This window comes from Gymnogyps californianus, chromosome 1, assembly GCF_018139145.2.
Source record: "Gymnogyps californianus isolate 813 chromosome 1, ASM1813914v2, whole genome shotgun sequence".
Classification (NCBI taxonomy): Eukaryota; Metazoa; Chordata; class Aves; order Accipitriformes; family Cathartidae; genus Gymnogyps; species Gymnogyps californianus.
The window spans coordinates 202,293,082-202,308,977 of NC_059471.1; the positions used below are offsets into that span (position 1 = coordinate 202,293,082).

General features: G+C 37.8%; 1 protein-coding gene across 2 annotated transcripts in view; it reads right to left on the minus strand.

Moving 5' to 3' along the window:
- The window catches only part of KIF21A (kinesin family member 21A), a 95,133-nt gene that overhangs the window by 14,960 nt on the left and 64,277 nt on the right, over nucleotides 1-15,896 (minus strand). The window contains exons 23-30 of one of the 2 annotated variants that reach the window (XM_050892472.1): nucleotides 14,192-14,357; nucleotides 13,646-13,666; nucleotides 9,584-9,644; nucleotides 9,312-9,366; nucleotides 7,742-7,959; nucleotides 3,582-3,692; nucleotides 2,897-3,025; nucleotides 1,245-1,283 (exon numbers count right to left, since the gene is read on the minus strand). In XM_050892472.1, coding sequence (XP_050748429.1) covers nucleotides 1,245-1,283; nucleotides 2,897-3,025; nucleotides 3,582-3,692; nucleotides 7,742-7,959; nucleotides 9,312-9,366; nucleotides 9,584-9,644; nucleotides 13,646-13,666; nucleotides 14,192-14,357 — 800 coding nt within the window. The remainder of the gene's footprint in view (nucleotides 1-1,244; nucleotides 1,284-2,896; nucleotides 3,026-3,581; nucleotides 3,693-7,741; nucleotides 7,960-9,311; nucleotides 9,367-9,583; nucleotides 9,645-13,645; nucleotides 13,667-14,191; nucleotides 14,358-15,896) is intronic. The other variant, XM_050892480.1, reaches the window with a different exon arrangement.

Genomic DNA, 15,896 nt, shown 5'->3' on the forward strand with positions numbered 1-15,896 from the left:
CAATGCGATGCTGTGACCTGACCAGCTTGCAGTTAAGACTCACTGTCATGCTCTTCTGGGTATTACACATGTAACTGAGAAAAAGGAACCATAGCCCTATCTCACCAAAAAAAAAAAAAAAGTGTCAGATGCTTTAGGAAAATGTGAAAATTACATAATATTACCCAGAAGCTTGCCACAGGAAGGAAAAAGTCCTTCCTGATACTATCTAACTTTGTGACAATTAGCTGGTTTATCTAGTAGTGTCTTAGAAATTATTATTTTATACATTTTTACTGCTCAGAACATCTTCATTCATATAATTCATTACTCCTCCACAATCCTTTTATAGATTTTACTAATATTAATATTGCCTTAAATTGTTTGACATTAACTTTCTCATTTTGGAAAGGCATTCACCTTTCAATCTGCACCTTTTTATGTTTTCAAGAATACAGGAACAATTTATTATTATTAATTTAGGTCTCTATGCTTTTGTTTTCTAATACCACACAAAACTAATGTGGTTTTCTCTGCAGTATTCCCCAGTGGATCATGCTGCCTCTAGACTGAGTTATTCCTACTGCTGTTCTCACCCACTTGTTCCCTTGACAAGCCACGTAAAATACATGTCCCGGAGATATCCATCTACTTATGTGCAGTGCTCTGAAATCTATAGACAAAAAACACTACGACTGCTACAATGACCAGACAAAGCCACCATCACATTGTTATTAGCCCTTTGACTGCCCTTCTCTCGATAAACTAATTTTTCACCGAGTACCAAAATCCTAAGCCACAGCTTAGGAACATGAGTGGGGACATTTCTTTCATCCTTAAGCCACTGTGCCTTCTGCCAGAAAGACATAATAAAAAACCTACTCATTTTTATTTACACTGGGATTTAATTTTTAGTGACCAAAGCATAAAACTGAACAAGAAAAACAAAGAGAGAAGCATATAAACCTAAGAAAATGTCTGCTCCTCTTTTTTTAAAGAAAACGAAGAGAGAAAAAATGTCTAAGGAAAAGTTTATACTATACTTCATTTAAAAAGAAAAAACCTGACATGCTCAACAACGATAAAGAACATCCTAAAAAAGGAGAGGGGGAAGACATGCTTGACCAAAATTTCAGACTTTTAAACTTCTGGTAAGAGAGATACAGTGCACAAGTATCAGGAAAATTCATGCAGCAAAATGAAATTTCCTAAGAGCTGGAATAACTTCAGTGAGAGATGCCAAGAAAACAGAAAAGAGAGAGTACCTGTGTACCTCCGACAGAGAGGAATCACTTTCATCAGACCTACAATCAACAGTGGTGGAATTGTAAGGAGAAAGAATATAGGTATCAGCAAAGTAAAGCCTCCATATGAGAAGAACAAACAACAGCATGGCCAATTCAGGAAAGCAATGCAAATCCATGTACAGTATGCAGCATTGCTAAGGGTATACCTTACACCTGTGATAATATGGCGGGGAGGGGGGTGGGAGGCAGGAAGGGAGGGCGGAATAATAATCTTAAAATAGCACTCTCAGCAGTAAGTTACACTGGTAGACTGCCTCAGCCCAAGAAGCTGAGTAACACCAGCTGAGCCATTGCTTATTTCCCCAACATTTTCTTACAGAAGTAAAGGCAACAATATAAAAGGAGAAGATGGATGCATAATTTAACATCCGTAACATAGTGCTTGTTGAAAATATCAAAAGCAAAAAAAGTTTCTGAACATCAATGCCTGTTAAGTGCAGAAGAAACATGTAAAATGTTAAGTACAAAAATATAAATATTAAATGTATTGATAGCCCACTGAAATAAGAACAGCAATTTGCAAACGATCCTAAGTTCAAAATCCTTCACCTCTCATTTTCAAAAATGTTTAAAAATAAAAAACAAGAAAACACACAAGAAAAAATCCCCCCCCCCCCGACATGAACAGTATGTCTTAAGTATGTCTTCAGATGTCCTTCATTTTCAACTCAAATCAAACAGATTCAGCAGTTTCAATCTGACTTCGAAGTCAGTCCAGAGAAAATGAAAAGGGTTAGGCGGGAGTTAGCAATAAGATAAAGGTAACATAGCTAAGATAAAGAAGTTACAAGCACAGTTAAACTACTGAAAGCCTTGCAAGCTACTGCTTGCTATGTGGTGACTCTGTAGACCACTGAAAAAAACCCCAAGTTTTATAAAAAAATGTTAAACAGACAAGAGCAATTTCTTGTTTTGCTACAGTCAGAACTAAAGGTTTATTCTAAGTTTGAATTGCAGTTCGTAAGTGCTGCACTAGTTCCACTACTGAATCCTGCAAAGATTTTGCTCAAGTCAAGTCCACTACAATTGGGAGTAAGGGTCCTAACAGAAGCCTAACGTGAGGAAACTGAGCTCTCCTTCTAGACAAGGTATGAATATCATCTGCTCCTCCAGATCACCTCCTAAAGTCAGTCTGTTCAATAATTTGGATAATCTCTAAACAACTGTGTTCTAGCCTTTTCAACATCCCATCCTCCAGGGTGCTGTTGTGACAGCACTTGGAGAAATGCTGGAGTAACTGAATAACTGTCACAAAAGCACTATTTCCTAAATTGTCAGCTAAATCCTACTTTCAAGTGTAAACACGCACACAGATACACATACATCTAAGAATTCTACCATTCTTTTCTATTTTGGCTTTAAAACTACAAATAGCAGACATAGCCTAGAAAACAGGAAACAAGGTTCAGCAGGAAATTGCTTTTCTTGAATTTTTACAATGGTTCCATGGAAGTTTAAAATATTTTCTTTGAAAACTACACAAAACCATGAGAAATGTCTCCTCTTGTCTTGCAGGAGAAGGGCAAAATATCTAACAGATACTACACTGATAACTTGAGCGCACTTTGCAATTCCCTGGTTGGGGGCTGAGGCTTCCCTCTGTGACTTACTTATCCTGCTGAACTGATGTGTTTCCCTGAGAAACAGTAAGACGACTAAAAACATTCATTTCATTACGGGGCCGGCTTGGTGGGGAAGTAGGAGGTGACAGACTAGCCTCTGGGGCTCCAGAATCTGAGCTACAAGAAAAAAAGAACATCTTCTTTAACAGGTTATGAATGGTTAGAGAAGTTAAATGCAACATGCCTCAAATGTTAGATGCTCTTTTCTTAAGCGAATAAATAAAATTATGATGCTAGCTACAGATATTTCCCAGAGAAGGCAACAAACTTAAGACTACAAACTGCTGCAGAGTGCAAGGTGGCACGATGTTCAAAGTTTACATGCTAACAATGAAAGCTCCAGGCAGAAAACACACATATGTGAAATGAAGACATTCTTATAAAATTGCAGTTTCTTAGAGAAACTGATGACTTCCATTAAAAAAAAAAAAAAAAAGTGTCATATGCAAATGCTCCAAAGGACATCATTTTCTCAGGGTTCTGCTCCTGAGTTGTACAGAAAAATACTCTGGAAAAAACACCCCCCCACACAAGTTGAGCAGTGATTAATTTCACTGCCAACAATAAAAACTGTCCTAGAATTAAAGAAATAGAAAAATACAGATTTATTTTTCAAGAAAATATACCCAAGGTTTAAATTATGTCAGAGAAAATAAGTTTAAAAGAATCTTACAGTTTTTGTTCTTTTGCCTTTGTCTTTTCCATTGTTTTCTCATAGGCTTTTCTCTTTGCTAAAGGTGAAGGGTCAGGTATCTTCTTCTCTGACAGAGAGGGCTGTCTAGAACTAAAGCAAGAGCAATCATTATCTTACTTTAAGGCCTTTTACAAACTTGCTTTTCTTACATTAGCTGTCATTCTCCCACTCAGATTTCAAATTTCAGAACATGCTTAATCTATTACTGTCTCTCTTGAATCTACAGACTGTAAATTTGTTCTCACATTTTAATATAAAAATACACCAAGTTTATTAACTTCCACAGTTCATCAACATATAAATAGCCAGATACTGAATATGCAAAGGAGATCTACTAATTCAATAATAAAAAGAGACTGACTAAAAGAAATACAGTGGAGTATGCATCTCAAATTAAGACCACGGAGAAGATGGAAGGTCTGACTAAGATCTAAAATTTCAGATTCCACAACTTTCATCTACAATAGACCACTTACAGACATGAAGAACAGAGAAATCACGATTACTCTTACATATGAATTAAACTTTGCATTAACATATTCATGTTTCAATATCAAATTCAAAATTAGGAAGTGAGAAATAGCATTTCCCATTGACAGCCTGACTATTATAACATTGCTTCTCTTTATCTCTCCTTCTCTTCTTCCTTGCTTTCCATCGCTCCTGTGTCTCTCTAGTTCTTGCTCTGAAATAATTCCAGTTCACAGTCACTGTGGTCTTTCTCCTAACCTTTTACTCCCCATTAAAAATAGCAAAAAGATCAAGAGTGCAATATTAATGCTGACACCCAAATGTCATCATTTCACCACAGTCAGATAAAAAAAAGAAGGGAATCTGGATGGTCTCCACTCTTCTGAACTCCTGTTTCTCGCTAGCTGGGCAATCAGAAAAACAACATTTGCTTTGGTTTATCCTTTTTTTCGTGTGTTTAGAAGTTGTTTCTATGAATATAAGGACCAGAAACACTCACTAAAAGAGAGAAAGCAGATTCTGAAAGGGTTTTTGTGCCACACAACTTCATTAAGCAGACAAAGTTCAGTTGGCAGGCCACCTGCCTGACATGGTTACTAGCATCTGGTCTCAGAGCTCTACAGGCTCTGGATCTGCATAGCTGTAACTTCTCTACATGAGAAAAGCTGTACCAGTTTCCCTTGAGAGGAAGTCTGTGCTATATAAAATCCACCTGGGGACTGGCATGCAGAATAACATGATTTAACAAGGACAGCACAACCAAGAACAGCTACTTGACTCCAGTAGCTGAGACTGTCTCAAGTTATCACATGCACACTGAACACAAGCCCTAATTGGAAGGTGAAGGTCCTACCTGTAGCACCTAGTGCCAAGAGTTGTGTGCAGACCCTAGAGCTCCCCCAGGGTCTTCAAGAGACACAAAAAGGTGGACAAGTGATAACCTGTCTGGTTTTGCACAAAAGCCTAGCAGTTAAATTACACAAAAAGAAGGGGAGAAGGTGGGTTCAATTGCCTCAAGGCCAGAGCACCCATTTCTCTGCAGGGCTCCCTTACCTCTAGGCATACACTGCAAAGGACATAAAAAGAGGTGGAACAGGACACACTCCTTCCCTCTTTATGCTGGACCAGTATGCATTTAGGAATGCAAGAGTCCTGAGGTCACAAGGCAAATCCTATGATCAGCCTGATAACTAGATCTTTCAGCAAGGATGACAAACGTGTTATAGTCTCCGCTGCCGTGGTTGCCTATGTGTCTACTGTGCAGCTACTAGATTAAATAAACCACATCAGAAACTGGAACCCAAGCTCCTCTGCCTCACACCAGCGTCCTGCATACTCAGATGTGGAGCCAGCTCCCTCTTGCTCACTCTCCACCTGCCCCTTGAGTCTTCCATCTTTGAGTTCATGGTGCCACATCCTCAGAAGAAGGTGTAAAGAGCATGATCATATTATGAATTCTTTTTGAAAGCCAGGAAATACAGGTACTATAAAAATGCAGCAGTCTTGCTGGAATGGACTTCCTAAGCATAGATGTAAAAAACAGATACATGATGTCAATGACCTGAATGAAAAGGAGCAAGACACACACCTAATTACAGGTTTCCAGTGCCCTTCTAGATTTCCCAGGATATAAGACATCTGAACAGAGCTGGCACAAGACCTACAGGAGATCACTCTTCTCTGAAGAGGCTGCTGTAGATGAGTTGAGCATATCAAAGGACAATGGCACTAGCCATCTTTGTAAACAGAATTCCAACCAAACTAACTGTTGCCCATGTGCCTTTAGGTGCCTCTCTGAATCACCACAGATGTGAGAAAACTGAGGGGTTTCCAGAGTGGAGCAGTTTGTACATATGCAGACACTTAGATTTGCACTTAAGCATATAATTAATTTCTGTCGCTTCAAGAATGCATATTTTTGGATCACTGTTACTGCTTCTACATCCCTGAATGCCACTTAAGTGGCACAAGGGAGATAATGTTCATTGCAGATAAGACCACAATCTGCTCCAGAAGAATGTATTTTATTACAAGAGATATGATGGCACTACAGGCCCATATAGGAAGGCCAGATGGCTCACAAAGACAACCTTTCTTCAACAGTGACCAGTGACCAGCAAAAACAGCAATACTGTATAAAGTCTACTGAGTTCTAGTTTTGAAAAAGCATCTCAATTACAGTGAGGAAGTCACTGCAGACCGATTGTGGGAATTTTTGATCACTCATCTGCTAAAACATGATCAATAACAAACCAAAATATATGCAAGGCCTACTGCTGATTGAACTGATTTACTGACAGCACATAACTCTCTAATGTTCACAGAATGCAGTTTTTGGAAAATCCTGTTTTGCCTCGTTGCTGGCTCACTTTCACAAATGGATACATTCTAGAAGACGGAGTGAGGCAAAAGTTGGTATTACCTGAGTCTCGGATGCCAGGTCATAACACTTGACGTTTTAAATCTTGAAGCTTCAAAAGTCTCTAGTGATCTCACACTAACTGTTGAAACAAGTGGGTTTCTTCACCTATCCTCACCCCCAAGAGCATTCTTTCCAAGCAGATTCTACTTGTAAAATGCACTGAAGCCATCAGCATGGGTTAATAATTGCTGTCAGCAGTGTTTTACTGTTCATAATTGCCACCTCAAGCACATGCTAGAAATATATAGTAAAAATAATACAAATTGCAAATGTACATTAGATTGAGACTGCTGTAAAAATATTATGCAAATAGGACAGATGGATAGTGAAAGATGCTTAATTCCAGAATCTGTAACATGAAGATAGCTATGGGACACAGTTTTTCCATATCACTGAATGTGGCAAGCACATTTAGTTTACACGAGTTTGTGCAATATAGGAGCTAGTACCTAAAAAGCCAAGAAAAGGGTCTCTAGCAGCGAATGGCTAATAACCAACAGTGATAATGGTAGATATAAAAAGAACAGCAAGAGCAAGTGAAAAAAAGAGAATGCATGTGAGACCTGCTGGCCCCAAAGTAAAAAGACAAAAATAATATTTTTAGTTCTATTTGGCATCAAGTAATACTTTCAATTAGTAAAACTGTTCTGCAGGTAAGCGCAACCTGCAAATAGAAAGTATTTTTGAGGATTCATAATATCCAATATGTTACTTTCAACTTTATACAATAATAGAGCATGCAAGTGTAAACTTCTTCATTTTAAGCATGGTCCACACAAGATGACTCATAGAAAGATTTTACCTAATAGTTAGGACCATATACAGATACTATTACTACATTATGTAAAGTTTTTGGGTTGGGGTTTTTTTTAATCTCTCTGCTGTTCTAAGCAGATTCTCACTACCTCCCTAGAATATGCATTTCCCATAGCACTAATACAGCAGAGTATCCAAGGTAGTAGATGGACTTTTCCCACTACTTAGAAACAAGGCTACAATAATTTTACTATGAAAAAGCAACTTAACAGAACTTATATCTTCCATAAGAAACACATTACTTACAACAATGCATTTATACTTTCTAGAGTGGTGATGGTAGAAAAGAAGGAGGAGCTTTGTCAGTATTATTTAGTAAGCTTCAAGTATACAAACCTCCTTTGTAAAGTTAAAATAATAGATTACAAGAAATTGGCAACATGCATTTTTTAAAAGCAAAGGATAATTAGTACAGCATGGCCAAACTTACATGCTGCCTATCTTAGAAGGTAAGCCAGATGGTGGGGGAATAAACTCTCTGTCCCTAGCAGAAGTATCATTTGTGTCAGCAGCCATCCCACTTTCTTGGGTTTCTGCAACTGATGCAAGAGGGCCAGCCAAAGTAGAGTCTGCAGCGCTAATGTCAGAGACTAAATCACTGCTGTCTGCATATAGCAATTCCATCTGGGTAGTCGTCCTCCGGCGGGCCTGGAGACAAATAAAAACCAAGTTGCCACTTAAACATTTCACAGTATGTGTCAAGAGTACTACATTTAAGCTTATCGTTAGCTGGTAATTAGCATCCACCTCAATTCACTTGGCAACTACCTTTGGAAATGAAATCAAGGAGCTCACCTCTACTCTTTGGCAACGTTTCAGAGGAGGCAAGTCAAATTCAACAGTATGAAACACTGATTTGACAACTGGTTTCCAGGGATATCCTTTCAATCAACTACAAGTGCCTGTCAATACTACAGGAATACAATATTACTCTCCTAAGATTTATGCAAATGAAATGTTATAAAAGAGAGAGGAATAAAGGAAAGTGTGAATTTTTACACCAACACTACTTCTGATATAAAAGCTCTGCTTCTTACTTAGTTTATGTCACTTCAAAAGTAGTTTAGGTCAACATGAATTAGGATTCACTCAGCATTTCAACAATTTGAAAACAACACAAAACCTCACAAAGGAGCCAAGCTTTGTGCAACACAGTCATTCTTAAAAAACTGGTCATAAATGGTAGGTGTAATGATGCTGTGAAATTAAGCTCTACTCCTCAGGGAAAGAAAGGCCACTGGAGAAGACAAAGGTCCAGTCTGAACAGAGCCATTACAAAAATGACATGTTTATTTTATGCCAACATTTCCAGACCAAACTCACTCAGTTTACCTGCCCAAAGAGCTGCACACCAATGAACACTACCAATAACGCAACAGCCAACCTAGATATATTCCTCCAAAGCCAACCACAGTTAGAAGAGTGGAGGCTAAGCTTCTATTTACTTTGCAAACTTGGTTTATGCTCCTGTGAGCACAGAAGCAAAATCGCAATCAGTGTGCATATTTCCAGTTCCCACTGCCATTGATATTAAACTGCAGCCAGCCTAGATATATATTCCTCCAATGTCAACTGTAATTAAGAGCCTGGAGGTCAAACTTCTATTTATTTTATAAATTTCCTTTGCATTTCTATGACCACAGAAGCAAATTGCAAACGATAAGCATGTTCACAGTTGCCACTGGCATTAAAATTAAACTGCAGCATAACTAATACTAAACTGCAAATCTACTCCAGTTTGGAGTGCCAGTAATTGGAAGAACGTATCTCATTCTGAAACTGTAAAAATTCAACCACAAAATATTGAAAAAGTACATTTTTATCATTGCTGCTCAGAGAGGAGTATCACACAAAACCATATTACATTCAAATCACATGAACAGTACATCAGTTCACCTTTTGCATGTCTTCGTTCATTAATGTCTCTAGAGCAAAACAAGAGCATCCCCAGAAGGTGCCATTAAAGTATGAATTATTGTTATCATCATTGTACAGCCTACCTTGCTTTTGGGTTTGACGTCACCACAAAGCTTCAAAAGATCTGAAGATAAGGAGCTAGAAGAAAAATTGCATCACAGTTAGAAAGAAAATAGTCATATTTTTGCAGAGTGTGTATTTTTATTTGATTCTTCTTTCTACTGAAATGGTGGACAAAGTGGAACAAAACAATGTCAGAGTTATCTTCTAATGGATACATGATGCGTTACAAAGAGGAACTGACAGTAATTTTTCTAGAACCAGATCCAGTTACCTGTTAACAAAGATTGCTCACCTTCCTTCTGTCCCAGGACTATGCAATGGGGCATCCTCATCAGTACTATCTTCCAAATTTTCTAGAAAATTTCCAAAAGAATAATGTTAGTCTGTCTCTACAATAGGATATGCAGGTTTTAAGTGCTATACAAAACAGCACAGACAATGTTGAATGTAGATGAACAGCATACGAAAGGCAGGGGTTTTCAAAATATCTTGACTATTTGCTAGCCAGTCCTCATTGAATTTTCCTGGTATCTAAACTAAGTTTTTTCATACAATCTAAATAAATCATACACCTAGGCATACTGTGCCAAATGTGGTCCTCTATTTATTGTAGCAGAGCAACAAGGATGACAGAAAACCAGAAATAAATTCTAGAAGGAAATCCGGAAGAAAGAAGATAAAGCAAAGGAAATTAACTGCAAGACATGGAAGAGACAGGATGTAAATCAATGGACAGTAAGGATGTCTCTTCCTCCTCTTTTTTTGTAATCTTCTTGCTCTAAAACAGAATCAGCCTGGTTATAATGAAAAAAAAAATTTGTATTTTTAACTAGCTAGCGAGCTGAGGCTCAGCCTCAGCTTATATAGAATGGCACCATTTGGGCTGACAAGAAGCAAGCACTTCGTTAGTATATAAGCATTTAGGTCTCAAAACAGGATGATGCCACCATTTAATACTATAGAACTGCTTCCTAAAAAGAGATTAATTGTATTGACGTTAATTGTAAAATGAAGCTGTTCGGTAGAAATGTTCCTGAAGTAAAATGGGTACACAAACCTGTCCACAAAAGACAAAACCAGCATGCATGTCACACACTAACACTGTCAAACATCAGATCAACAAGTCTGCATGCAAATGGTGCAAAACGTTAAGCTGAGACAACCAGTTCAGAGTATATGTACAATCAGTTCCAAACTGTTGGGAAACCAAATCCCCTAACTTGCATAATACTCTAATAACACATTTTAAGCATAGTTTAAGGAGATAGGTAATACATTCCTGCAAGCAAAGTCCCTTATTTTTTAACATACTCATGAAATTTCAAGGGTTAAATAATCTTCTAATGACATTCCACTACATCTCTTCTTTATTATTAGAGGCTTTAAGTTTATTTACTTAATTTCTGCCAGAAAGCAGATACCATTTGTAATGCATAGAACCAATATATTTGGTACCCGTATTAAAATAGGTTTGTCCATGTATATGTTTTAAGTGCAAGTTCATGCTTTGGAGAAAGGAATTAAAGATACGTAGTCTCCAGTTGAATTCTGAGACAGAATGAAGAAAAGGAAAATGCTGCCTTCTTGTGTATGCTACGCCTAAAAACGTTTCCTGAAAAAAAGTCAAAATCTTACATCAATCTAGCACCAACACCAACAATGCACTTCAGAGGTACTCAACTGCTGTATTAGTTTTAACAATGTAACCTTAATTATCAGAAATACAACAATATTATAAAGAAAGCAGGGTCACAGGAATAGCACTCTGAACTTTCTTTTTTGTTCCATCCTGGATTTGAGCCCACATTAAACCTTTTCTATACACATTATTATTCTATGTCTTCTGTAGAAGAGGGGGTCTAGAGTACTGCTCCTTCTAGCAAGGCACAAAAGCAGCCTCAATAAAATAAATGCTTTTTTTTTAAATATAAGATTCATATTAGGGTGATGTTACTTCATCCCCTTCTCAAAGAACTTGCTATCAGCTTTTACAGGCAACAAAGCAGAAAGCATGGGATAGCTACAAAAGATGGGATTTTATTTGTAAGCTCCCATTCATGTGACCTGACTGACATGTATTGATATTTTTCTTCTGTTTGTCTACAATTCAGCACAAGAAGGCTGCACAAAGCCCCCAGACAGAAACCAGCACACAGAATCAACAAAAAGAAATGAGAAGAGGCAGAAGAGCAAGATTCTGCAAGAAGTCCTCAGTGAGAAGAGATGAAAGGAGCAATAAAGTTAGTAAAGGCAGTACAGCTTGCGAGGAGCAGCTGAGATGCCTGCTAATAAACCAATGACTGAAGAACAATGGAGAGCTTTTCTGATGACTTGTCTTCATCTGCATGCAGAGGCAACTGGACAGTACCAGTACCATGCAGCACACCAGCACAGTTCATCCAGAGGAAATGATGTTTGACCAGCCCTCTCAAGACCTGCACATACATAGCTGTGAGTCACATCCATGAACGTCCAGATGTCACAGGTAGGAAGGAAAAACAGCTCCTACGATTCTTCGAAAAGGAGTCACTCCAGCAACACTTCAGGACTCAACTTTGTGGTTATATTAACTCTTCACAAGAGCAGATGGGATAGCGAATGGCAGCTGGTTCATCCACACACTAGGCAGGTGTGCATTCAAAACCCATTCTGAGGGTCAAAACCTGAGCCTGTGATGTGCTTTGCTGCAGACTGAACCCTTTTCTTAAGTCTACGCTTGAATGTAGGTGCACAACTACACTGGGGAATGCCCAAACTTCAAGCCAAGTGTATTCAAATGGCTAAGAACTTCTGAAGATATCAGAGCTGAAAGTAGGCATCAAAGGAACGGTTCACAAGCACCCTGGAAGTGCAACCCCTCTGCTTGGGATGGGGCTGGCTGGGTACTGCCACTGAGCTGTCAGGCAGCCTGGTGAAATTGGTCTCAGGACCTGCTGCCACCCACCCTTCCACCCCTGGCAATTGTGCCAGGTTACCAGGGAGTCTCTGCACTAACAGAGTCCCTGCTAACCAGCTGGCAGTCCCAGCCTCAAAGCCTCACTACAACAGTGTCTGAACTCCCTGCAGCTCAAAAGGTTTCGCCACTAGTGATCTACAAAACACAGACTATCAACAGTTTGGATTTCAGTGTGGACTGAGGTTAGTACGGCATATTCAGCCGAGATACACCCACAGTGAAGTTCCCTTCCTGTAAAGTGTTAGCATAGTCCTGAGTGGCTTAGGTGTTTTAAAAGCCTCAGTTCATGCTTGCAAAGTGTTAAAAAGCTTCTTTAATGAGATATACTCTACAAAAATTTTGATGATAGAGCTACTCTTTCAATGCATTTAACAAGTGTCTTTTCACTGCTCCAGATGCTGTTAATAAGTAAAAGCCTGTCCAGAGCTAAAGAAAATGCAATGCTAACTTCCTGGCTGGAGAAACATTGCTCTCAGTCCAACAGGGGTGAACACACACACATGCACACACATTAAGGGTCTATTTTAGATACACTATGATATTAATAACCACTGAGGTTCCTGAATAACTACAGGCTGTATGCAGCAAGATGCCCTGACACAGATCTTCAGGTGCCACCTGTTAGGAAGCTGGCAAAGTTCTCACCAGCTTACACTAGATGATGATCTATACACTTTCAGGCAGTCTTGGGCTTTTGAAATGTTTCAGATGCTATGCAAACTAGCACAGGACAGCATAATGCTATTAGAAGTAACACAATACAATACAAAAGGAATCGTTACTGACATCAGGAATATTTTTTTCAAGTTTCAAACATAGCTGATTTTGTGGCTAGGAGCAAGGGAGGAGAGAAAATAAGCATAATTTACTTGGGAATCATTTAAAAGCAACAACAACAACAGACTCATCTCCTCAAAATCAGTGAAGTCAGTAACTAAACCCAATTGAAAAAAGTGAGATATAATCTGCGTTCTGTACAATACTTACATTACAAAATGAGCTATCTGCAAAAGGTTAAAAATGACCTGCATGTTAAGAATTACTTTTTTTCAGACCTAAAAAGATGAGCAGAATTTGTCACAACTACAGCAGTAGTACATCACAAAATAGCTTTATGTGGTCTGAACATACTATAGGTTTGTAAGCAGCAAGTCATAAATTTGAAATACAGCTCTGCTTACTGTGTTCGCTTCATCTGACAAATCTAACTAACATGAGGGCTGTGGGCGGTTTCAGAATGGAAGAAATGCTCTGTAAGCTCATGATAATGAGTACATTTACAGAATAGTTCATGCAAACTTCACACACTCACAAATTCTAAGATGCACCAGTTAGTGAACATGAATGAATTAGTAACTCATGCAGCTGTACAGTACACAGAAAGCTAAACATACTTACCCAGCGGTATGCTATCTAGGTCTGTGTAAATAACAGCAACAAGGAAACAAAAGCAACACTCCAATCAAAACATATCCATTTATAAAAAGAAATAAAACAAAAGTACCCAAATGTATTCTAAATTTTTCTTAATATCATCTCATGAGAAGTAGAATAGATGCCGTAACAGACATATGATGCCACTTTCAAAATCACTAACATATGATGATTGAACAGGATTGCATATTTAGAATTTCACATTCAGAAGTTAAAATCATACCAAATTGTAAATGCATAGTCTTTTGTAAAAAAAAAAAAAAAAAAGCAGATTATTTCAATTTAAAAAGTCTCAATAATAAAAAAAACTTCTTTATTTCCTACATTTCACTGCCAAGGGGATATACTTAAAAATGACATACATGCACATCAATTGTGAAATAGAGTTTAAGATGTTAAAATACAGCATCTATTCAGAAAAGAAATAGCCTAGAATGCCCAGTACAGCATGCATGAAAGGCAAACAATGACATGCAGCTCACTATTCAGAATACAAGATGACAAAATTACCTTGCAAAGCATGACCCAGCAAAGCATCAAGTTCAGGATTTAACTCGGCTTTTTCTTTTAGCATGTGAAACAGCAGTTGGTTTTGAGTAGCACTAGTAATTTCTGTCTGCTTAAGACGTCCCTCAAGAACTTTGATCTGAGCTTCTTTCTGAGCTGCTTGGAGACCCTAGGAGAGAGAAAGAAAGAAAAAGATGACAAATGCTTTATCACAACTCTTTGTTACAAAATGAGAATTGCCAAAACTTTTTAAAAACTACAAACAGAAACAACGTGTACATTGTAACCTTCCTCTCACATCCTAAAGATCAAGTGTCAACTAAAGGTCTTTTTTTCTGATTTTTTAAAATTTTTTTTTTAAAGAGACTCATTAAGCATTCATTTAATTTGTGTTCCTCAGACTCTGCCTTGCAAATATGAATCTAGTGGCTAAGTTGGATGTGACTCTAAAGTACAATTCATAGATTCTTTGCATTTATTTAAGAGTAGCATCTGAAAAATCAACACCTCCATTTTTTACAAGCACTTTTTTTATTTTAAAATTGTTACCTATGATACTCTATAACAAACAACAGCAAAAAAAACCCCAACCCCAGCACTGTAATCTTTCCTACAGAATCAGTCAGCGAACTTTCAGCTTCTGCTGAAAGATCTCATGGCCTAACTTAAGAGAGAATCCATTCTAAGGCAACTTCCCTAGACCCATGGATTAGTGGGAATTTTTTAGTTGTAGAAAATGTAGCCAAGGAAATTTACAGAGAATGGTTTCCAAACAGAAGAAACAGTAGGGAAAAATGAAGGTACAACACATCTTCTCAAAGACTTGTAGGATAAGAGGACTTTGAGTGCTAGCACTTGAGAAAGAAGTGTAGTACTATGGACTTACACATTAGATTCTGATTTTATCATGAACTAAAACAACATATCAATAGACGTATTTTGCATATGGAAACAAACAATAGAACAGACAGCAGGCATGACCAATTTTGCAAGAAAACGTACCTTCCATTTTTCTACACGATAATTACTGTAGAAAGAGAAGAAACACCTTCACATAACAGAGCTTTTTATCATGATAAGGAGAAATTAACAGAGTAAGTCAGAGGCACTTTTCTCATTAACTCTGCTGCAAGGAATCAGGTTTCCATTCAACCCACCCAAGGGCTGAAAAAAATCAAAAGACTGAAATTTGCAGAAGCCAATATGATTGTGGGAATTTTCTTTTCTCTTTTTTTTTTTTAATAAAAAAACAAAAAACTTTTTGATTACCTGCATAGTGATGAATCAAGAATGCAAAAAAAGAACAAAGAATTGGTCAGTGGGACTGACCGAAAGCCCATTTCAATAGCCTTGAAATCTTTCATTCGATTCACTGACACTGAGTATGGCCTCCAAACAGAAAGAAAAGCAGCAGCAAGAGGATGATACAAGTGCACACAGGGTGATAAACTGCCAAATACTAATTTTGCAAATATTACTCCAAGGCTTTCAGAAAAAGCCCCTATTGCTCTATGCAAAAGTAGAAGTCTGACTAAAGTATGCCACGCATCAATATATACCTTAAAACAAATTTTTCAAAGGCTCATATTTTTAAAGAAGTGGCTGAGCCAGTCTTTAAAAAAAAGATCCTGAGCATTCTTTAGGAGCTTGTTGAAAAACATAGAAAGAGATTTATTTGATTATGAAAAGCTAGTGCTCTTATAGGAAC